This window comes from Pygocentrus nattereri, chromosome 1 (assembly GCF_015220715.1).
Source record: "Pygocentrus nattereri isolate fPygNat1 chromosome 1, fPygNat1.pri, whole genome shotgun sequence".
Lineage (NCBI taxonomy): Eukaryota > Metazoa > Chordata > Actinopteri > Characiformes > Serrasalmidae > Pygocentrus > Pygocentrus nattereri.
Window position 1 is genome coordinate 40,118,254 of NC_051211.1, and position 25,824 is coordinate 40,144,077.

General features: G+C 39.4%; 1 protein-coding gene across 1 annotated transcript; it reads left to right on the top strand.

Annotated features, from left to right (window-relative positions):
- Positions 1-7,744: 7,744 nt before the first annotated feature.
- On the top strand, positions 7,745-23,674 carry LOC108425332 (putative uncharacterized protein DDB_G0287113). The gene is made up of 6 exons (XM_017693903.1): positions 7,745-7,763; positions 7,915-7,957; positions 8,125-8,247; positions 11,830-11,898; positions 20,551-20,643; positions 23,585-23,674. The coding sequence occupies exons 2-6, from the start codon at positions 7,916-7,918 to the stop codon at positions 23,672-23,674; spliced, it is 417 nt and encodes a 138-aa protein (XP_017549392.1). The 5' UTR covers positions 7,745-7,763; position 7,915.
- The last annotated feature ends 2,150 nt before the right edge of the window (positions 23,675-25,824 follow it).

Here is a 25,824-nt window from a genome sequence, read left to right on the forward strand (position 1 = left end):
ACATTCTGTTTTACTGATTTTGGACAAAAAAGAATATATACTCCTAAAAAGATGGCTCTTCAGTAAAGAAAATGACTCTATATAGAACACTGAATACACAAAGACCCCTTTGCATGAACAAGAGTTCTTTGCATCATGACAGTGCTCTTTAGATTGATGGAGAACATGCTGTAGATAGTATGCACTCTTAAAAAGTTGGTTCCTCAAGAGTTCTTTAGTAAAGACAATGGTTCTATAAGAAACCATGAACACTCAAAGAACTTGCTTGCTTAAAGGGTTCTTTGCATGGTGAAATGGTTCTTCAAAAAGTGTTCCTCTGTTGCTACAAGCTTGATATCGTAACAATACAAGAACCCTTTTTGTTGCTATACAGAACCCTTTTCAAAAAGGTTTAGTATAGAACCATATGTAACACATTCTCCTTCAATCTTAACAATCATTTCACTATGCAAAAATGTGCCCTCCTTAGCCTAGCCCTGCATGTAGCATTTTGTCATTTGAAAGTTTAATAAGCTAAACTCATTTGGCATGGGCACTGACTTTAGGTAAAGAAAAGAATAGGAGGATAGTTGCAAACCTCATGATATGCCTGATACTATACCAAATAACAATATAGCACTGTGCAGTGAAAAGCTTTTCCCTTGGGACCACCCACTTTCTAATACTCTGTGCACGCGTCACCAGAGGCAGCCTCTCGTCCCGCCAACTAAGCCTAGCATCACTCCATAGCAAGCCCACTGCTTGCGTAGTTGTTACCCAATACATTCACCAAAACACAAAAAGTGAGACAATTTTGTAACACAAGAAGGGTAGCAGGCAAAGTAAAATGTGCCATTATTAATGACACTGCAGTCTTATAGAAGAGTAAAGCTGCCTTAAGACGATGTACATATGTGCAGAGCTGGGATTTGAGCACATAATCTTCCCTTAAGAGGGTTTCCCTCTTGTCAGGCTCATTGCAGGAGATAAACATTTCACTGGAGCACTCAAGAAAGGCCTATAAAAAGACCTGGCTCATTAAAACCCTGTAAGTTTCAAAGCATGGCATGCTTAAAGAGATTGTGACTGATGTACACTGTGTTTTTTGTCTCACTAGAGTAACATGCCTTGAATTGAACATGGTGTATGATTGCTGGATAACTGTACTTGTCTGTCACCAGAAAGCCCCACCCAAATCTTTATGAGCACCCCTAAATAAGCCCCTTCAGCAAGTTATCTGATTGTTTAGTAGTCAGCAGCAAAGCTAAAGAAGCAATTATGATATATGTCTCAGGAATGATGAGTTAACGTATGATATTGAACATGCCCTTGTTGAGGCATGCCAGATTCATGCATTTAACTCATGCATTTAATGAAGCAGAATCAGATCTCTTTATAGTTACACTTACCAAAAGGCCTGCTTGGAATGTTTCCAACCAGGTTAATGGTAGAAGGTTGCTGTAGTGGACAGTCCAGGTTGTGTCATGACCCACAAATTATGCACTGGGAAGCCATTTTGCAAACACATATGAATGCCTGTTTGCCCCACCTCATTTTATGACCATGCCCTATGGGGCTGTGATTTTGTAGAAAGAAAATGACTGACGTGCATTCAGATGAAATGCTAAGGCATTCCAGTCACGCAACATGCATGAAATGAAGACTATGATTTGTTTTTTGTTTTTTTTTTGCTTGACAAGGAATAAATGAGAAAGAAAGAATTTGAGAGACACATCAGGAAATAATTAGATTCATAAGAGAACTTCAATCTAACTCAAATTGCATTTATATGAGGGCTTCAATGTATGAGCGATTTCTGAAATGGTCTGCTTAGGCGTCCCCATCTGAGTAATCCATAGACTCTTAAAAATAAAGGTTTTTTTGTGGCGTTTGGCTTGGATATTTGCTTCTAGGAGAATCTTAACCCTGTGTTTAATTATTCACAGTCACAAATTTCATTAAAAAAAATAGTTCCTCAAGAAAAATCCACCAGGTCTTTTGGGGCAGTGGTTCTCCGGTATGTGTTGATGTGTTCAGAAGCCCAAAGTGACTATTCTATTGCTTCACTCCAAAGAACATTTTTGGCACCTTTATTTTAATGCTATAACACATTCTAAACATCCTATGAACACCCATGAATGACTGCCCAGTGGCCCATAACCCTGGTAAGCCATGATACTGCTAGAATTTCCTTTCCATTTCCTCTCTTTAGGCCTTTTGTAAGGTATGCTTTAACAGAGATGGATGTACATGTAAGTTCCAATCAGACTACATCCATTAATCTGATATATATAATGGTGGGACATTAGCATAGGAAGCTATTTGTCATAAGGTCAATAAAATAATCAAAGATTGATACATTGGAGAGAGAACTGAGACAGGATGCCGCTTCCCTCCAAAGGCTATCTGGAGTGTAATACTTTATTATCCAAAGTATCAAACTAGGCACAGCTATTAAAGATCAGTAACAATCTTCTTGTGCTTTAATGCCTTGGAAGAGACATAATGGTAAATTTGAAGTTACAAATGATGCTAATAGAACACCTGATGGTTTGAACCTAGGATATCATGACTGACAGAATCTGTTTGCTTTGAGTGACTGCTTTGGGGTGTGAGTGTAGAAAAGGGTTCAGCTAAAATGTCAGAAAAGATTCAAAACAGAACTCCAGACCACCACACAGGACACATCTCTCCTGCATTTCATTCGATATTCCTCTGGGATGCCTCCTCCATCTCTATCTGGAGCTATTGGAGGAGCCTACACAACAGAGGAACTCATTTTACTCTCATTTCCCTTGGATAATCTTGAGAATGAACCTACACATTTATCCGGACACTTTGCCTTTCCCCGTAAAAAGAAACACATCTAACCCTGGAGTCTGGAAAATCGTGCAAACCCTACATGCCCTTGACTTTGCTTGTGTTTGGACTGTGATTTAGTGAAACATTCCCCCATGTTTTTGTACTGTGTATAAAAGGCCCTGCTGTTGTCATGCATACTGTATATGATTCTTGCTGCTTTAAACGACCACGTCCATCCTGAACATGAAACCCAAGGATGTGTACTCTCTTGGATACTTCCAGCTTTTGAAAAGGAGAAAATGTGCCAAAAATATTTTATTCAAGGACCACATAATTATTCCAAACATCATTTCCTCTCTGGGTATGTCAAGACTGAGCAAACTGTGACAAAAACAGATCTCTATTTTAGTAAGAAAAAAGACTTGTATGTTGGATGTTTTTTGTTTAGTGAAGTAGTTTCTTTTTTGCCAACTGATACACCCTTACTCACCTGATGTCCATACATCCGTTTGGTACATTTCCTCTGTTCATTTGTTTGTTGAGAATCTGTTATTTTTTTGAACGTCTGGCTAAATTTGATCCATTTTTTCCTCTCTGATACTTGAAGGAGTGTTGTGAGTGAAACGGCCGACCACTTAAACACAATGACACCCTCCTCTTGTTACTGCAAGGACTTCTCTGAATAAACATGTTTTTATAAACATCTGCCTTAACCTCATCTGATCTGTATTTACTGAGGAACTCAAACAAGTAGTGGTGGAAAGATTTACATCTCCACACATCATGTGATGAGTTCAGATACAACAAACCTAAAACCGGTTACAGTACCTTCTACAATTAAAGTAAAAATGTTCAAGAGAAATTCACCTCTTGGCGAATTTGCTTAATCTTACACTGGAAAATGGGGTTTAGATCAGGGGACTGATCTGACTGAGATGGCCATGGCAGAAGCTTGATTTTGTGTTTACTAAACCATTTTTGTGATGATCTGGACATATGTTTTATATCATTGTCCCTCTGGAAGATCCAGTTGTGACGCATTTGTAGTTTCTTGGCAGAGGCAGACACGTTTTCATTTAAAGTCTTCATGGACTCCATGATATCATGTACCCTAATGAGGTTCGTTCCCAGGGACTTTGGAGGAAAACCAGCCCCACAACATCACAGACCCTCCACCATAGTTAACAGTGGGCATCAGGTTCTTTTCACTGTAGTCATCCTTCTTTGCCAGACCCACCTTTAGTGTTTGTTGCCAAATAAGCTAAACTTTTGTTTCATCTGACTTTATATTTGTAGTTAGATGACAGGAAAGGTTTCATCCTGGTATGCCTTCCAAATAATCTGTTGCCGTGGAGGCATCTGATGGTAGTTTTGGAGACTTGCTGAACCTAAGATATTTCTTTTTTTTCTGTTACTCTCTAACATTGATCCTTGGGGATTTTTTTACCTCTCTCACCTTCCTCTTCACTGTGCAGGGGGCAAAATAAACTTGGGTCCTCATACAGGCAATATATATATATATATATACACATACCCCAGTCAAACAGGAAGCCATGAATGCTGCCTGAAAGTTCCTTGACACTAATCAACTTAAAAAACATAAAATATAAATGGAAAACATTTAGTTACATTTTGTTTCATTTTATGTTTTTGTTGAGATGCCAGTAGTTGTGACACATGGAATTTTGTTTAAAAAAATTCTTGATTTTTACCTTAGAATAAATTCAGTTAAATGTTGGATTTCTCTAAGTATTCATAAAGAAATAAGCCATTAAAGAGACAGTGTTGAGTTACAGTGGTTAAAGGTTGTTAAAAACCTCTTTTAATCCCATTAACCCATATAAAATCACTGTAATAAACGGCATCAAGTTGGCTTGTAATGTTAACAACATAGCAACAAAATGCAATAGGATCAAATTCATGAATGGTTAATAACAAATGTAATGTTTATTATTTGGCAGACATAACAAACAATTAGCATTTATATATCTCAGAAATTGTAGACTGTTTTTCTTTTAAGTAAATTCCAAGCCACGTGTCATCTACCATCGATTTCTGTGGTCTTGTTCTGGGTTTATTTTGAGGCAGTAATTGAAAAATATTTAGTGGTGCGTAGAGAAATTGAGCAGTGCTCAGTCTGAGAGTCGCAGAGCACCATGACACTGAATGCTTGTTTTGTATTTCCACATTATTCCCATTATCCACGCCAAATGGGCCTTTCAATGTGACGGAAAGCAGAAATGGCAAAACAAGCAAGCACAGCAGGTGAAGAGCTTGGCCTTCTGGGTTGGGTATTAGCTCAGAGCTAAATAGGCTCTGGGAGGATGCCTGCTGTGGGCTTGCTACCATGAGACCAGAGGAAGGAAATGTAAGTGACCACCAACATTTGGCAATCTATAAATACAGCAAACCATATGCCAAACCACACAAGGAGAAAATAGTCCTGGACTGTGCTTAATTAGGATGTAATCCTCTTGTAGCTTGGTCTTAGCAGTTCTTAAGACTCATTTTCAAGGCAGAAATAACATTACTATTCACTCATGAAGGCCCTGATAGCTTGGGTCACCCAAGGTGAAGGTCTCTACCTAATAATTATAGTGCATTTTAATTCTGTGGAGCCTAACAGTCAACATGCACCAATTATGCACCATCTGATTAAAACAGTATTTCTCTGTACTGATATATAATATTATAATAATAAATGATAATAATAATAAATATACCAAAATTGATTATTTGACCAATGTCATAGAACAACATTTTTGGTTTGGTTGGAAATAACTTTTCAGTGGATAGATTTTACTTTCTTTACTGAGAAACAGATTAAAAAAAAAAACTTGTATGTTTATGTAGTAATGTTCATTTTTAACAGTGTACTAAGATTGTAATGTTGAACAATGCTTGAACTTCATCACAAGCTATTAGCTAAGGGCCAATTCCATATGTGAGGTCTTCTGTAAACAAAACTAGAGAAAATTCCAAATCATAACAGTCATAAAACCCCTTGACCTCAAAGTCCAGTCAAAACCCCCAGGGTCTATGACACAACACCTCATCTCAGCACCCTGCCTCGAACAACATGAGGGCAAACTGCTCACACAAAACTACAACAAACGCCCCTCCTCTGGGCATGGAAAGGTCATCTATCCATCTCTCACTCTCCTCATATTTCCATAAAGTAATATCCATTCCCACCTCACTCTCATTCTCTTCTGCTTGCTATGCAAGTCTCAGATTACTGACAAAAGTGCCAAGCCCAGAATTCACAGCTTCTTCTTTGTGTCACTCGCATCATGCTCCCTTCTATCCCCTGACAAATCTGATGAAGTTATGCATTTCTCAGAGTGCTCCAAGGATTCCAACCTAATGTCATAGTGGACATTCCTGACCTTTCTGCTGAAATGGGGCCATAGGCCTCTAGGGGAAACTTTTTTCATTGATTTAAAATGGGTTGGATTTAGGGTCTCTAGCGGATCTAGAAAATTCAACCAGGGGTGGGTAAGGGGTGAGAGTTTCAGCTGTGTGGTAATGTGAAAGTGGGGGTGGGAGGAAGTGTTGGGAGAGAGGTTAGACAGTTGTTCCGGAGATTGCTGATACTGAAACGACCTTCCCCTTAAACGCAAACAGGGCAGAGGTTAATAATGTGGCATCTGGGGTGGCCAGTCAAATTTTAGGAGGAACTGGTCACATCAGCAACCCTTTACAACTGCACACGTTTTGGGTAACACTTTCTTTTATAGTCCTCTAAGTTCTAAGTATTAACCGAGCCAGTGTGAGGTACTAAACTTCCAGAGGTGGGAACAAGTCACTAAATTACAAGTCACAAGTCTTGACACTCAAGTCCCAAATCAAGTCCCTAGCCAGTAAAGGCATGTCTCAGTTCAAGGCCCAAGGTTTAATCACCTGAACAAGTCAGTCAGTATTCTTCAGCTAATTAAAGCCCATTTCAACACTCAACACAAAAATGATTGTAACGGTAATAATCTTTATTGACAGCATTTTGTCTACTCATTGTTTTTTTACCCTTATAAATGAAACTACAAAATCCATGGTACATGGGTAACAATGACAGACATAATGAACTTAATTTGTATGAGATGATATAACACATTTAGTCAGTTAATATGTAGAATCTGTTAGGAGTTTCAATGTAATTCAGATAAACTTTCTTTGAATGTTACATAATGGCAACCTTTGGTTAAACTCTTTTGCAGGCCCCCTAGAGGTCATTTGACCCATAGAATGGAAATTAACTTAAATATTTTATATAATAATTCTAATCAAATAAAATACCCCTCCCAGTAATTATGTTGTTAGATCTTTGATTAACTAGGACATTGTTGGTTTTCTGCATTGAGCTGCTAGTGGGCAATGAGGAGTGAAAGGGTAGGAGTGAGAACCCCTCCACTGTGAAAATAATTCACAGCTTTTCATAAAGGCAGTAATTTTGAGACATAAATTGCATATCAAAAATCGCATTTAAAAAACTGCATTTAAAAACTATAGAAACATTTTATAAGTGTTGACTTGTAAATTATACACATTTCCATCAATATATATTCCATCATTATTACTGAAAAAAAAAATGTTGTACAAAAGCAGGAAGCAACTGCATTTTATTGTTACTGTGAAAAGGAATTAATACCTAGAATGTGGGACTGTAAAAAGCATTACTGAATTTGGGTAGTTGGAAAATGCCCCTGGATTAGTCCCAAAAGTCACATTTTAACCATACACTGTAGGAAACATAGTGACTGTAACATGCACAGTTAATTAAGTCTGATGGGACGTTGGATTTTATTTGCATGCAAGTGGCAGTTCTCGCAGGCCTGTGTTGAAATAGTTGTAATATCTGTCCTGTGTCGTCAGGATATATTACTGATTGTATTAGGTTGACAATCTCAGAGCATCAGTGAACTAGCTGAAGGAGAACTCCCAGGAGCCTACAAGAGCAAAGGCAACACTGGATATCTCCATCTCGGGTGAGTTCACTGGTTTATTTTGCTCTGCACTGTGAGAAACTTTATGAATATGTTTATAAAAGTATGTATAATATGGTATAAAAGAGTGAATTGTTTTAAATGAGTTCAAACAACTAAATACAAACCAACTTGCTACCACTCCTCTTTTAAGGATGGCCCATGAGAAGATGTTTGCTGGAATTCCCATGTCCAAGGTATAGGTGTGACATATACGCTGAAGGCTATATTTTGTATTCTAGTAACAAAGTCTAATTAAAACTAATGGTGTGAAATAATAGAACAGGATAGAAAAATGTTGGGTCTGCGTATTACTGTTTTCAAACTTGCTGAAGGATATATGCAGACATCATCCTCTCTGCAGTGTATGAGAGACATGTGTAAAGAGGAGGACTACATGTTCCTAAATGGTCAGACAAAGACAGTCAAGACTGCAGGATACAGTACACTTCAGGACAGTGAGTGGCAGCAACAGCGAGAGAAAAGGGTAAACAAAGCTTTTTCCACCAATTCTTGCCCATGTTTACCAAAGAAATAGTTTAAATTAAATTTACACTGTTTTCCCCAAAGTTTCCTACTCAGTCAGCCTGAACATGTTTGCTGTCCATGGTTTGCTTCTTTAGTTTTGCCCTAGATCTTTGAGGCTAACGTAGCTAACCATTAGCTACAGAAATTAATTAAATTAATCACACACCTGCCTCAAACCACATCCAACTGAGAAGTGATCTCAAACAGATTTGATTATGTAGTTTCTGACACTGTATGACATTCGAGAAGGGGGGCAGGGGGGTGTAGAGAGGCTGCAGCATCCTCAGATTTCAGGATTGCTTACCTGATAATGATAATAAATAATAATGAATAGAATGTTTAAGCTGAGCATAATGTGTGCTTACTTTGGATTGTTTTCTAATTTTATGTTTTATTTTAAAAATTTGCAGTAGTCACACACTTTTAAGGTAACACAGCATTTTTGTTACAGCAAGCCAAATACTGGCTGTTTTGGGAGCATGTCACTCAAACAGGTGTTAACATGAACATTTATGCAGAGTCTCAAAACTGAGGTTCCTGAGTGGAGTGACCTTCAAAGCATTGGCCATATCATCAAGATATCGCAAGTTCGATCCAGCAATCCATAGCTGGGAACTGGCCTCACGCTCTCTGGGTGGGTAGGATAGCCCTTCCTCTCCCTGCAACACTCAGCATGATGCTAGCCAGCGCTGACGTAACAGAATTAGCAGTTAGCTTTCCAATGCTGTCCAATGACTTTGTGTTCGAAAGGTGAGGTGGCTGGCTTCAGATGAGCTACACTGCTATAAAAAGATGGCTCTATAAGTGTTCCTTAGCAAAGGAAATGGTTCTTTATAGTATCATGAGCACTCAAAGAACTCTTTCCATGATTAAAGGGTTCTTTGTATCCTGAAAGCATTTTTCTGATTGATGGAGAATGTATATGGTTCCATATAGAGCCGTTCTTTACAGCATCAAAAAGGGTTCTTCTATCGTTACGAGCTTGACATCATAAATATAGAAGAATCCTTTTGAGTGCTAAATAGAACCCTGTTCATAAAGGTTCTATATAGAATCATATACAGCACATTCTCCATCAATCTGAAGAACCAGTTCACTCTTGTAGCTCATAGGTCTGGTGGTATTGTGTAATTGGAGGAGACCTAAATAGCAAGTGGATTTGGACATGACCAAACTGGGGAGGAAATGGAAAAAATATGCCAAAAAGTTTAAATTCACATGCCCCTTATTTTGAATACATTAGTTATTTTTCATCCTTTAAATCAGGCGTTTGGTGTGTGCTCAACTATTGAATCTCAGTGTGTAGACTGACTATAGGAATGATGCAATCAGTTACTATGTCACTTATTAACAATCAACAATGCAGGATGTGCATCAGCAGTTTGTTTAAGTGATGTGTATTTTTTTGTTTCCCACCATATTGTAGGACATTATGCCTCATGTAGCACATTATCATGTTTGATATAATGTAGCCCAAAAAAGCATTTCATCTACATGATGTCACTAGATACTATATATCATCACAGCCAGAAGAAAACCTTGTATATCCAAAATGGTATCTTTACAAGACAAGGTAAAAATGTTCTTAACTTTGAATCAGAGGTAATGGCAGTAATTGTGGAGCATTTCTATTGGCCAATTCACCAAGAAATTCACACAGTAAAACGAGCAGCTGACATCTAATAGCACAACAACAGTAAATCCTCGTTCGCCAACGACTCCAGGAAATTGCACACAGCCAAGGAAGATACTTATAATACAGAAATACAATAATACTCAAAATACAGGGAAAAACTGGAGCAGCAATTCTCCTCAAATTATTGTTTCTCCATCTACAAAGCACTCCGAACCATAACCAACCACAAGCCCAAAGCTTTAAATGTAGAAGCAGACCTAATGCAGCCAGACCAGCTCAACTTTTATTGAAGATTTGAAATAAAAAGGACATCTCTTCACTCCACTAAACCAACTTCAGACTGTTTGTCTGTAGCCTCTTCACACATCACCTCCACAACAAATACAACCCACTTCCCACCACCTCCCATCACCATATCTGAACAGCAGGCCAGCCATGTTCTCAGGAAACAGAAGATCAGGGAAACTGCTGGCCCTGATGGTGTCTCACACGCAATGCTCAGGCACTGTTCTGAACAGCTTTCTTTGATCCTCACTGATCTCTTCAACCAGACCCTGACTAAATCTGTTGTGCCTGCATGCTTTAAGTTATCTGTTATCTTACCAGCTCCTAAACAGCAAAGGATCTCCTGCCTGAATGACTACAGACCAGTTTTCCTAACATCTGTAGTCCTGAAGTGTTTTGAAAGAGTTTTATTTAAGCATCCCCAAGGTCATGACTGATGCCCTCCAGGACCCTCTGCAGTTTGCATATAGAGCCAACAGGTCTGTAGATGCCATCTGGCTCTTTCCTACATTCTGAAACACCTGGACGGCCTTAACACTTAAATTTAGGCCGCATCAAGCACTTCTTGTCCAGTTCTGGTCCATCATCACATCCTCCTTCTCCATCTGGTTTGGCTCTACATCTTTGCACACCAAGTGTAAGCTGCAGTGAACTGTTCGATGTGCAGAGAAAATCCTTGGCTGTCAGCTCTCCACCCTCAAAGACAATTTACTCATTTAAGATGGAACCAGACTCTTCATTTTGGGCAGTGAATGAAATTTGCACACAATGTAAAGAACAACAGGCATTTTAACATTATGTCAAAAACTGAAAAAAGACCAAAATTTTCTTCCGACGGCAGAGATATGTTAACATGTGCATTTATGTTTATATTTGCTGCTCAACTCTCTTCAGCTGTACATACTGTATATGTGTCCCTCAGTACTTCAGCACTTGTATCTACCACATCATTTTACTTGCTGTTTGTTTGTATATTATCTATTTTGTCCTTACATACATCTTTTTCTTTATTATATTGCACTATTCATGTGGACACCTGCTCCAAGAGAAATTCTTGGTACTCCCAACTTGGTGAATAAAGATTCTTATTTTCATATTATTTCAAAAAATGAAAAAATGTGGAGATAGTTTTGCCCCAACAGTGATGATATACTGCTTACAATTTCAGCACCCTCCGATTTAAAACACTTTCCCTTGTCCCTGCTGTTCTCCAAAAAAATAGACAAAGATTCAAAGATTCAGTTTTAAGCTATCTGTGACTGCTGTTAGCTATGCAAAAAACTTTTGTTAATATTTGTCATACACTGTCAGTAACATAATGAGCAAGTCTATTTAAGATTGCATAACAACTCAACACAGTTTGAAGCATGCACTGATTTAGATATGTGGTGTACACAGTGCTAATCAATGTACAAAAATGTACGTTACTTTTTAGCTACATTAGTCTTGTAGCTCAAGCGCAAAACTAAAGAAGCACAATTCAGACACCAAACATAATGTGACTGATTATGAGGGTGAAAACAGTGTAAATCAGAATTTTCACTGAGCTGATGCACAAATATTGTTTTTTTTGTTGGTTTTGTATGTTAGTATGGTAACTATGTGTCCTTGGTCCTGCAGCTCCATCGTAAGCTGGAGAGAGAGCAGCAGGAGCAGGAGAGGCAACAGGAGCTGAAGGAACAGCAGAAGGTAAAAATGCAGTGATGCACTGATCTAAAAGTGCATTTTTTCTTTATAATCAGTAGCAATAATATTCTATAGTAAAGCGTGTGCTCACTTTTTGATCAAAATAACATGTTCAAGCAATTTTAAAACACAAATATCCAAGAAAAGCTCTGTTTTTTGTTGTCTATATTCAAATCAAATTTGTATAGCACTTTTTACAGCTCATGTTGTCACAAAGCAGCTTCACAGAATTCCAGAAAAGACTAACTTTTAACAAGAATGCAAAAACCCCCAGGTGAGCAAGCCAGGGGTGACAGTGGCAAGGAAAAACTCCCTCAGAGCTGAGGAAGAAACCTTGGGAGGAACCAGGCTCACCAGGGGGGACCCATCCTCCTCTGGTCAGACTACCTACAAGTGATTATACCACTAATATTAATAGCAGTAGTATTAGCAGTAGTAATAGCTAGGAGTCTATGAAAACGTCAATATAGTTTTCCGGGCAGCTAGTCCAAGGCACGTGGCAGTAGCTAGGGCATGGCCAGCTGGTCTGATGTGGGTAGCAGGACAGCTGGACAGTCAGTCGTCCTTCAGTGTCCGGCCAGACATGTGGGCGTTCGTATTTTTTGTATTATAGTTTTATTCTGTTTGTTTGTACGTAAAACAGGGAATGTGAACATTTCCAGAGTGTGGCTAATGACTCCGGCAGATATGACTATGACAGCTTAACTAAAAGGAGAGAACCAGAAGGACGCTCAGACACAAGAGTACTCTGAAACAGTTTGGCATCCCTCCGCTCCACCGTCCACAAACCTGAGTGACCGCGTGCGAGCAGCAGGACGACAGCACAAGTGTCTCAGTTTACTAAAATTCCCTGTGTCCATGGACCCCTGGATCTGCCACCTTTATCTAAAGGGGAACATTAGCTACCAAAAGCTAAACTGAACAAATGAGTTTTCAACCTAGATTTGAAGATTAAGACTGTGTCTAAGACCCGAACATTTTATGGAAGATCATTCAAGAGTTTGAGGCCTTTATAAGAAAAGGCTCTTACCCCAGCTACAGCCTTATGAATTCTAAGAACTATTAATTAGCCAGCACTCTGTGTTCTGAGTAGTCGTGATGGCTCGTAATAGGAAATAAGGTCTTACAGGTACTCAGGAGCGAAAAGAATGTTCCACTAGTACAGCTGTGTTTTGTATATGTTTCTAAGTGAAAGTAAGTTAACACATCCTCCACAGAGAACATATTTTAAAGCACAATCACAGTTTGTTTGCTAAGTACCAAAAAAACATAAAGGATGAAATTTGAGATTTCATGGATTCCTAATCATATTGTTTCGCTGTGAGGTCAGAGATTTACATGCTTAATATGTGGCTTTCTAAATGCTAAGGCAAGGCGCCAGCCAGCCCAACCTCAGCTATGTCCATCAGTGGCGATAACACTATTTATAACCAAGTCTGAAACCCAGGGCTGTGTCTTTCCAGCCTTTCTCAACAGACTTACTTGTAAGCCTAATTGCGCCTGATTACATTACTTGGCTGGAGCTGTATACGCCATTCTTCTTTCAATTCTGGAAGCATCAAATGGCATGAAATAACAGCAGCACAGGCTAGGGCTTCACAGCGTGGACACAATATTGGAATCACAGTTATACTGCTACACATTGTGATTGTGATATGCTTTGCAATGCAGCACTGGTGAATCCATAATGTTACTTATGAAAATGTGGCTGCATCGTTTATTTTTGTTGGATTACATTAGGTTCAACACTAGTACAAAATCATGAAAGGAGCATCTAAATATCTCTGTGGGGTGGGTCAGGGGTCATGGGCAGCCCGTCTACCCAACAAAAAGAGAAAATGGAGTTGGACAAGCATGGCACAAGTGCACAGCCTTTTTTGGGGGGAGCTTCACGCTTCTGGAAGTCTGCTGCTCCATTGTTCCCTGTTGCTAGCTGGTTGGTAAAAGGGGAACTCCACCGATTTTGTAAAATGACTTAATCAGTGGTTTACATGTAAATAAAACCATTCAGAGTGGTTTGGTGTGAAATGCACCTTTATAGAGAAATTTACTAAATCAAAATAGTTTACCATTATAGTATCGGGAACCAGACATCTGAAACATTAAATGGTTCTAAAAGCTACATCTCGTTAAGTTATTACACAAAATAGTTATGACCGTGTTGCTTGGTACATAAAAGTTTTTTTATGAATGTATTTCATTCTACTATGTATTTTTAATATAAACTATTATTCCAGGATTACTTCCTCTGTTTCCTCTCAAAACTTTCTCCACCGAGATCAATGCATGCAAGCTTTTTTTATTGTTGCTGGAGATTTATCTGAAGTCAGTACTCCCCAAATTTCACCAGTATGTGGACTTTGCAACCTGGGGGGCTAATTTGCTGGATCTTGTTTACGCAACATCCCCAGCACGTACAGGGCTAAGCCCCGCCCCCACTACAGCTACTCAGACCACATCTCTGTGACACTCATTCCAGCATACAGACCACTCATCAGACATGCCAAACCAGACCAGAAGCAAGTGAGAACCTGGCCACCAGGAGCTATCTCTGCTCTTCAGGACTGTTTTGAACGCACTGATTGGGAGACATTCAGAGAAGCAGCAACCTCTGGTGAGTCCATCAATCTGGAGGAGTATACAGAATCAGTGACTGGCTACATCAGCAAGTGCATTGATGATGTTACTGTTTCCGAACTCCAAAACATCACTACACACCGCAACCAGAAACCATGGATGAATGCAGAGGTGCGCATGCTACTGAGAACCCGTGACAAGGCTTTCAAGTCAAGGGACAAAGCAAGCCTCAGGATAGCAAGAGCCAAGCGAGGAAGACCACACATCCTCCAAGCGAACAGGTACTGTGTCTGTCCAAAACTGACATGCGGAGAACTCTACACAGAGTCAACCCATGAAAAGCACCAGGATCCGACAGCATACCAGGCAGAGTGCTCAGAAAATGTGCCAAACAACTGGCTGATGTTCTCATATTCATGCTCATATTCTTATAACATATTCAACATCTGCAGTCATTCAAGAGTACTGCAGTCGTTCCAACATGTTTCAAGTCCACCATCATCATCCCCGTACCGAAGAAGTCTCCAGTGTCCTGCCCAATTATACTCCCATCATCATGAAGTGCTTAGAGAAGCTCGTCATGAGGTACATCAAAGACCAGCTTCCTCCTTCACTGGACCCACTGCAATTTGCATATCAAATCAAATCAAATTTATTTGTATAGCGCTTTTTACAACGGATGTTGTCACAAAGCAGCTTTACAGAATTTCGGAAAAGACAAAGTTTCAACAGGACTGAAAGAATGTACAGAAACCCCCTGGTGGGCAAGCCAGGGGCAACAGTGGCAAGGAAAAACTCCCTCAGAGGAAGAGGAACCTCGGGAGGAACCAGGCTCACCAGGGGGGACCCATCCTCCTCTGGTCAAACTACCTACAAGTGATTATACTACTAATATTAATAGCAGTAATATTGGTATTAGGAATAACTAGGAGTCTATGAGTATATCAGCGTAGGGTGGGCAGATCGTCCAAGGTAGGTGGTGGTAGCTGGGGCGTGGGCAGCTGGTCTGAAGTGGGTAGCAGGAGGGCTCAGCAGTCAGTCATCCTTCAGTGTCCAGCCAGACATATGGGTGAATTGTATACTCGGAAAGAAAGCAGGTAAATGGAATTAGTTTTATTCTATCCGTTTGTACATAAACAGGGAATGTAAACATTTACAGAGTGTGGCTAACGACTCCGGCAGATCTGACTATGACAGCTTAACTAAAAGGAGAGAACCAGAAGGACACACAGACACAGCAGCCCAACCACTTAAAAGATGATGCCATCTCACCACACTCCACCTGGCTCTCGCCCACCTGGACAATAAAGACACCTACATCAGAATGCTGTTCATAGACTTCAGTTCAGCATTCAACACCATCATCCCTCAGCAGCTGATTGATAAACTGAGCCTGCTGGGCCTGAATGCCTCCCTCTATAACTGGGTCCTGGATTTCCTGACTGAGAGACCATAGTTAGTCAGGATAGATGATAGCGTCTCCAGCATCACCATACTGAGCACCGGTGCCCCTCAGTGCTGTGTGCTTAGTCCGCTGCTGTTTACTCTGCTGACTCATGACTGTATGCAAAGTACAGCTCAAACCACATCATCAAGTTTGCTGATGACACGACTGTGTTGGGTCTGATCAGCAAGAATGATGAGTCAGCATACATAGAGGAGGTGCAGTGACTGGATCGGAACCAACAACCTGTCTCTGAATGTGAACAAAACTAAGGAGATGGTTGTTGACTTCCGAAGAGTGTGAGGTGACCACCCCCCACTTAACATCACTGGCTCTGCTGTGGAAATTGTCAGGAGCACCAAGTTCCTCAGTGTCCACATCACAGAGAACCTCACTTGGTCCCTCAACACCAACTCCATAGCCAAGAGAGACTGAAGAAAGCTCATCTCCCCTCTCCCATCCTCACCATGTTCTACAGGGCTACTGTGGAGAGCATCTTGAGCAGCAGCATCATTGCCTGGTTTGGGAATTGCACCACCTCTGACTGCAAGACCCCACAGTGTATAGTGAGGACAGTTGAGAAGATCATTGGGGTTTCTCACCCCTCCATCATGGACATCTACACCACAAGCTGCATCCGCAAAGCCACCAGCATTGTGGACGACCCCATCCATCCCTCAAACAGACTTTTGTCACTGCTGCCGTCTGGCAGAAGGTCCCAGAGCGTCAGTGCCATCACTACCAGACTCTGCAACAGCTTTGTTCCACAAGCAATGAAGTTTTTAAACTCACAAGGACTGATCTGAAAGCCCCCCTTACAAGCATACTCTACATTCACACTCACACACACACACGCACACCTCTTTTGATGCTCTACTTGCACTGTCTGGTACTTTGCAGCTAACACTGTGTTTACACTGTTTACTCAAGTTTTGCTACCTCGGTAACTGCTGTGTTTATGTATGTTATCTGACTGCGTAAACTCACAGATTACAGCATGTTTAATATCTTTGCCCCTTATTCTCACTACTTCATGTTTAGAAATGTGTGTTGTGTTGGTGTTGCACTGTCCTGTCTGTTTACTGTGTCTAATATCTGTTTATTTTATCATATTTATTGGATTGTTTCTGGTTTAATTTTTTGTTTGCACACTATGTCTGGACGGTTGCACTTTGTACTTTTTGTTAATTGATGCACCGTGTTGTTCCTGGAGGAACGTAATTTCACTCCACTGTGTACTTGTACATAGACGGAATGACAACAAAAGCCTCTTGACTTGACGTGACTTTTGTTGTTACTGGCCTTCAGTACGGCTAACGCCCGAGCTTTTCTTTGCAGTGTTTTTTCAGTCTTCTTACCTATTTTGGAAGATGGCAGAGCATGCGCAGGACTTCTAGCAAGTCTATTTCCAAAATGTCATAGACCATATCAATTTGAGCCAGGACACACAAAGGATTTGCAGAGGCTTGAAGAAGAGAGGGAGAAAGAGACTGAACCCGCTGGCGCCAAAGCAGGATAAACCAGGCAGAATGCAAATTGGTGGTGTCAACAACACTACTCTGTTTACCAGTTTATGGGGTAGGACAGCGAGGCAGATAGATATTTTATTGTGTAGCATAATTTAGACAGTCTACAGTGATATATGCACGGTGGTTAACACGGGCTAATTTATTTCACTCATGAACGTTTCTTACCTTGATTCCAGTTTCTGCGGGAACAGAGGAAACATCAGGTTTATTCATCAGGTTTATTCATCGGAGTTATTGAGCTTTAGCTACACCTTCAGGATTCGTGATACCGAAAACACAACCACTCCGAACAACTAACAAGCAAGGACCAGTGCAAATGTGATCTGACGCAGCTTCTCTGATGAATACTCATATACTCACATGCTTTGCTGACACTGTATGACTGAACACTTCCTATCCAAACAACACAAAACACGGACAGGGGGAGAAGTACATGCAGGGTATTGTAAAGAAAAAAAACTGTACCCAAAGAGAACATATTTTTTGGGTTTAGCTTTATCATGCTAATGTATAAAAACTTAAATGATGTCCTAGTACTACAATTGTGAACCATTCGGACTCTAAATTTCTGCATCTCATGCCAAAACACTTGGATTACATGAAGGGCTTGATTCATCAAAACCCACAGCAATGCTTATCTGGAACTTTAATTGCTTCTAGGAAAATCCCTTTAATGTGTATAGGACCTTTCAATTACATAGAGGGTGTACAAAAAGTTTCTTCAAACTTGCACATCTCATTTACAAAACTAGTTCTTTAAAGGCCTATTGAAAAGTTCTGTAGGGAGCCAAAGTTTTTCCTATGGCATCACTCCGAAGAACCCTTCTTTGAACCTTTATTGAGCATAGATGAATTACTCGCCTTCTCCTGTCTCCATCATTTCAATAGGTTTTCATTTGACCCCTAATTGCAAACAAACACAAACTGACGGTCGCCTACTTGCACTTACTTCCTGCCCAGCTGCTGACTCGGCCTAGGCTTAGAAGAGACAGAGGCCTAATGCTGGTCAGTAGTAGAGGAAGCAGTGACTGGCCTTGGTTCCTATATGTACCCCATTTGATCCATTTACCATCCATCACCACCATTTTCCAAACCAAATAAATAAACAGAACTATATAGACACATTTGGCAATTCCCCGCCCACCCTCCATTACTTCTTTGTATGCCTACGGGTGTGTGTTTGGTAAGGGGAGCAGGGTGTGAACGTTTCGAGCATCTGAGGAATGAGGTGCCGGAACATGTTTTTAAAAGCCGTTACAAGCGGAGGCGCTGCATTTCAATGCTTTCCATATGCTCACAAGCTCCAGGCATAGCATTCTGCCTATACAAGCTACACAATGTGCAGAAAGAAGTATCCTCATAAGACATGCTTTGGGTGCAGAACAGCAGAGGGCTAGGCCCAACCCTATTATATTACACTACATCAACTGGATCGTCCCAACATGGATAGCAAGGCCTATGTCTTAGCAACACAGGAAGCGATTTTTCAGCATTAGGTATTCTGCAGTATTTAAGGGTTTGGCCTAAGGTCCAGGAGGAACCATCTCTTCTTAGAAGAAGACAGTTAAAATACTTAACCTCCTGGTAAATATGTGAACTGTCCTCATCCTCCAGACCAGTAGGCACTCCTACAGCAACACTTTAGCAAATGAAATAAAGCCCATATATGTAATGTGCTTCTGCTTTTGGCAAGATCACTCCAGGCAAGGAAAAGCTATGCTTTTCTTTTGTACTGTCTGTATGATGAACAAAAAAAAAAAATTGATGATTTAAGCATGCAGTTAGCATGATGCTAGCAGTTGGCTATAAGTTTCCATTGCTTGTTACCATCATTATTCTCATAACTCTGGTGCAAAGCTAAGGATCCACAATTAAACAGCCAGGACCTCACAGCTGATTGACCAAGGTTTTGATCTTTAGTTTTGCAGCAATGAGGATAATGAAGGTAACAAACAAGGAAACTGTTAGCCAACAGCGATCATGCAAACTGCATGCTTAAAGCATCACAAATGTGCCTCATAGCATGTTGTTCATTGATATCAAATGCACTTGTTTATGGTGTTTCGTACATTGTATGCCTTTTGTATATACAAGGGATCAGCAACCCACATGTTAAGAAGAGCCATTTTGTCAACAAAAATGAAAAAATTGAAGAAAAAAAAATGAAATCCACACCATTTCATGGCCATTTTATTGAAAGTTTTACCATCTTGGCTGTCCTATGTCCTAGTACAGGCTAAAATTATATATATAAAAAAAACAGCCTTATTTTGCTCTGCTTTACGTTTTAGCTCAGCTATAGCCGATTTTCTCACATCTCCAGCAAAAAAAACTGTTCTGTAAAAGTAGAACAATGTCTTGTAAAATGTCTCTTAACATTTGACTTTTTACAAAGCTGAAGTCAGCTTCTCATTTGCCAGCTTTGTATTCAAATTGAGGAGCCAGACTGTAGCTAACTATGTAGCTAACTGTTGCACCATTTAAGGTATAAAGGAGAAAATTCAAACAAGAAGCTGTCTGACTTCAGCTTTGTGCCTTTTTACAGTTTCTCGTTGCAGATTAATGCAGGAAACCAGTTGAGTGCTTATAAATGCAAATGAGTCTGTCCAGTTATCTCTAAGCTATCGGTTTTCCTCTTAAATCTTTCTTTTTGCCTTTTCATTAGCTACCAGCTAGGCAAGATTGTTTTCTGTGTTGCTATGTGACCATATTTACCAAGAGTAAAGATCAGTGCTACTCCTGTTTTTAGTTACATGCTTTTGTCACCTTAATATAGACATTAGTTTATCATGCAGTGTCAGTAACCACATAAACAAGCCTGTCTGAGATTAATTGACAACTTGATGTGGTTTGAGGTAAGTGTGTGATGACTTGCGCATGTAGTTTATACACTGCTAATCAGTGCCATGTAAGCTTCCATTACCTGTTGGCTACAACAGCCTTGAGATTAAAGTTCAAAAGTTCAAAAACTTGGCTAATTACCTACATTTAGAGTACAAGGAAAACTGTAAATGTGGCTTTTTTTCTGTTATTGATCATTTTGCTGATGAGTTCTTGAGTGTCAGACTGAATTGTGTGAGGTGGGTCTGTTTGTTTCCTTTGAAGAAGAAGGAGGAAGAGTGGAGGAGTCATGTGGCGAAACTAGCATTTGAACGTGAGTCACTCCGTGAGAGATTACACAGGCTACGTGAATTTAGGGTGAGTTAACAGCATTAGTCTTTCACATAAACACAAACTCATACACATACATGTTTTTTTTTATACTTTATCAGGATTTGGGGTCATGCGTATGTCCCTGCATGTCTGAATTTTACAAAATACTAATTTAAATACATCAGCTGCCCTTTATACTATGTGAACACTTTATGATGAATGGACAAATAGAAATGGTCCAAATTACTTGCAATTAAAGATTTAGGTCACATTTTATTTGGATGGTCCCCTACAGATGATCTACAGATATGTAAATCTTTCAAAAACTTTCTGGTGATACTCAGTTGATTATTAGTTCGGGTTAGGTTTAGAAGTAGGTGTTAGTTTTGCCTTGAGGCTAGGAGTAGGGTTAGGTTTAGGGTTAGGGATAGATTAAATAGAATCTTCCACACTCAGGTTCAAGTTCACTTGCATTTAACAGATATTTGAATGTTATGTAAAGATGTACTGAGCATCTACAGTGGACCATCCAAATGAAGTGGGGGCAGTCATGGGCCATCTACAGTGGACCATCCAAATAAGGTGAGGGCAGTTGTGGGCTGGAGGTTAGGGAACCAGTCTCAGACTGGAAGGTTGCTGGTTCGCTTCCCAGACCTGACAGGACATGACTGAAGTGTCCTTGACCAGTGCCCTTGATCTAAGCCCCCCAACTGCTCCCCGGCTGGGATGGATAGGGCTGCTCACAGCACTGGGTAAGTGTATGCATGGCCCCCTAATGTGTGTGTTCACTAATGTGCATGTGCACAGACGGGTTAGATGTGGAGGTGAATTTCCCTGTTGTGGGATTAATTTTATAACATAATTTGCCAACATCTATATTAAACATAACATTACATTTTCTTTCTACATTTTTTTGTATTTCCTACCACTGCAAAAAGACTGCAAAAAGGCACAGAGGCAAACTTTGTTTAAACCTTTTATGCAGACAATAATAGTTTTTTTTTGCTTGTAATAAGACTATATAACATTAGAATAAATTGAAACTTGCATTAAGTCCACAAAGAAAATTAATGATTTCATGTTTTTGTTTTGTTTTTTAAGTAGTTTTGGGCTAGTTAGAAAAACAATGGTTTGGTTGCAGATTTTACCTGGACATCCAAAGCCAGTGCATATATTTGTTAAATTTCACCACAGCACATATGATTTAACTTAATGAAGCAGTGGTGGACAGTAACTAAGTAAATGTAATTTTTTACTGTACTTAAGTAGTTTTTTCTTTTATCTGTACTTTACTTAAGTTTTTCCATTTTAGGCGACTTTTTACTTTCACTCCACTACATTTAAGAGTCTAATATCTGACTTTTTACTCCACTACATTTTGAGAAATCTGTCGTTCCTTTTGGTTTCTGTGTGTATAAAAACGTAACATTTCAAAACAAAAGAAGTGCAAAGCAAGAGCACCAATCAGGGCACAGCGGTCACTTTGTTCTGAGCTTGTTTTGACCTGTTGGTCATACCAACCCAGTGCAGCACACGGTTCAACATCAGTCCAGCAGCGTAAAATTTGGGAGCACATACATCACCGAAATGATGAACTAACCTAACTTAGCACAATATAGAAATATGTCCACATATGCAGTCGGGACTGGCGGTTTCTTTTTATCTGAATTCATACAAACACTTTCATTTAAATTAGTTTCAGTTAGTTTATGTTTATGAACAGAGACCTACAGATCAACACAGTAAAGGAAAACTTATTTGTGATCCTGAGTTTAAAGCAAGTTTTTGTTAAACTTGTAACTAATTTACAAAGTAATCTTAAACTGAAACTTGTGTGTAAAAGTGATTTCAGAGCCACTCGGTTCTCCCTGATAAACGGTTTACCTTCAGTGTTTTGTGCTTATGATCATTTTAATAGACGTCAGCATCACTTATTAATGACGTTCTATTAAAAGACTGGTTTACCAAGAGAGACGCTGGAGGATTTTCACCTGAAATGAGTTCATGAAGCGAGTCTTGTTATAAAAATGATAACAGGACATCAGAGCCATAATTAATCTTTTAGTACTTTTACTTTCGTACTTTAGTACATTTGATTTTGAATATTTTTGTACTTTTACTCAAGTGGAGGTCTAGAGTAAGGACTTGTACTTTTACTGGAGTAATATTTTATCTTTTATCTCTACTTTAACTCAAGTACATGATTTGTGTACTTCGTCCACCTCTGCAATGAAGTATTAATTAGACTAACTAAGAGGTTTGTAAATCATTACTTATTATATTACTGTTATATGTTTTTTTCTGAACAATAAATTCTTACTGCCCAGACAAACAGCTCTTTAAATATAATTTTCTCAGGTGACCAAGACTTCTGCACAGTACTGTATGTTTAGTTAGAATTTTCTGAGCTTCATCTAAACCTAAATCTATCTTTAAAAAGAAATTCTATTAAAATCACTTTCTTGGTCCTGAAGGTTTGCTTTATGCTTCTATCTTTATGATATTTATTGCTTTATTCCTACAAATTCATGACATTTTTTGTCCAGATACGTACACACATGACCTAATATATACAGATACAGAGATAAACCACACAGATGTGAGATTCAAGGACAGACTGACTCAACCAGACCAGATGTTACATCCCACACACTGACCAGTGCCAGGCCCCTCTGCCTTGGACCATCAAAGACACAAAAGGAAACCACAATTTTCAACAATACGCAAATGATTACAAACTCAATTTGATGGAGAATATGTCAAGTCCCCTAAGTACACACTGTTCTGAAACTACCCCTGACAGTTTTATGTGACTGAGCACATTCACTTTTCCGGTTCTCTTTTGGTTTCAGCTTTTCATGTCTGATTTCAGGATCTAAAATGATATAAACATGTAAATTAAATAAATGATACACATTAAGCTTCTTCCTGGGAGCTTACTACAGGCTGTCTTTTCACTTATTTACACTCAGCTTTCTTCTTTCAGGACTTTCAGAAAAGAGTGTTGGTGCAGGACTTGGGCCTGGATCCAGATACGCCCAATGAGAAGCTCACACAGCTTCTCATGAGAATGTAATGATGGTTATTTGAAGAATAACTGGAGTAAGAATGATATGCATGAAATATAATAGACTGCTGTTACAGTACTATATTTCAGTATTAAAAAAAGATTTAGCATGTTAACAAAACAATCTGGCTACTGCATTATTTTGATTTTCCTCAACTTAAAACAATAAGTTGGCATAATATAAGATGCTAATTATTGTTCTGTTAACTCTATTAGAAGTTGAACCAACAGAAAAGGTTAAGGCAGTCAAGTCACTTACTATAAGTTAAAGCTACACTATGTAAGATTTGGGGATTTGGAGACCTCTCTGGTGGACATGTGTAACTGCACACAACATGCTGAAAGAACATTTGGTAACATCAGCTGTACTTTGGACCACTTCCCCAAGCAGATGAATTTGGTGATTGCAAGCATGTTAAAAGAGAATTCAAACGAACTCCTGTTGACAATTTTAGTGAATTATGTACTTTTGTAATCATATCTTAATTATCACAGTGCTGTGAATAATGCTACTTCTTTCAGTTTCAACAAAATAACCTGCATAACATGTATAATATGCTAAACGGATCTTGTTTATGGTGGTTTGTGTTTGCATCTCTTGATTTAGTTTGAGGTCTGTAAAGATGAGGTACACTTACAGAAGGTACCACTTTTTCTTTTCCAATCCTAACATAGAACCTTGAGTATCAGCTGATACCAATCAGAAATTTCTTCTTAAAAAACTACTCAGCTTTAACCCCTTAACAGCCCAGGCTTATTACATACAAAGGCTTATTATTCAGTAGCTACAAGGACTTCACTACAAACTAATGGAGCTATTCTTAGGTTATAGAAGTGTGTAATAATACATTGGGCCTGCTTATTAAGGGGATAACATTGGTTGTTTTTAAATGACCTCAGGATGAGCACTTAAAAGAGGGCTATGATGCTTACACTGCTCAAACAGTCTACTACCCCACAGAGAAAAATACACACAAAACAGTGGGAGTAATATTTCAGGATAGGTTTGTTACCGTATTGGATCCATACTTTCCCCCCTCTGATATCCAATCCAGCACTTTCCTGGTATCAGATTGATCTCTAATTACATCACTGCAGTGTGGCTAATAGGAGATAAATAGAGCTCTTGGTGAAGCAATGAGGATCACAGCTGGCAAGAAAATGGCCAAGTGACAAATTAACACAGAGTGACAATGAAGTGCTAAGATAAACATGTGACACCCATGAGGAGCGCCTTAAAGGACTATACCAGATTTCAGATGGAACTGTGGGAGGTGAGGCTTTGCAGTTAGTCTTTAAAACAGGTGTGATCCTTACACATGTGGCTCCTGCTATGTAGATTTGTGTGCCTTCTTCGAGAACTTTCAATGGATCCTAACAACTATGGGAAAAGTGTGAAAAGCAAAAGAAAGACAAAAGAAAGAGAGAAGAGAAAGAGGTGTATATGTGGAGGGGCTCTAGCATTTCCAGCAGTGCAGGTCTAGTATTAAATAAAGGAGAATCTGGGGAGTCATGTTGCGGCGTGTCTGGACCCTGAGGGCAGGAAAATGCCAGGGTCTAGTGTCTCTCTCTCTCTCTCTCTCTCTGTCTCTCTCTCTCTCTCTCTCTCTCTCACACACACACACACACACACACATTCTCTCTCTCTTTGTTACACAAATACAGACATCACAAAACATCACAATCTGCCTCAGCCATGGCTGCTCTACTCTAAAATACTCGTCTGTTACTATTTTAATTCATCTTATGTTAAGCTGTGCAGCATAATCTGACACAGATTGCGCAAATAAAATAAAAATTGAAAACATCCTGCATCAAATACGATGGTTGTGTTTCAATTAACACTGCATATCTGTTTTGAGGCTGTAAATGATACATCTCGCACAGTGAGCACATAATCAAAACCATAAACAATATAAACTATAACATACTAAGTAAGTGCATGGAATGCTTTTCTGCTATTTGTAAAAACCTGCTGAACTCTACGGCCCAATTCTTGCCAAATTCCATTGGAAATGAAACACTTAACTGATCGTAATTTCAGGATATTTTGTTCTGTCCTCTAGCTGCACTATCACGCAAATGGCTTTGTGCGATCAACCCCACTCTTTATTTCTTAATATTAAACTCATCTTACCTTTTAAGGCTCTTTCAGCTCA

Coding starts and splice junctions, on each gene's coding strand:
- LOC108425332 (XM_017693903.1), top strand. CDS start 7,916: ATGGCCCATGAGAAGATGTTTGCTGGAATTCCCATGTCCAAG. Junction 7,958..8,124: donor CTGGAATTCCCATGTCCAAG/GTATAGGTGTGA, acceptor TCCTCTCTGCAG/TGTATGAGAGACATGTGTAA. Junction 8,248..11,829: donor AGCAACAGCGAGAGAAAAGG/GTAAACAAAGCT, acceptor TTGGTCCTGCAG/CTCCATCGTAAGCTGGAGAG.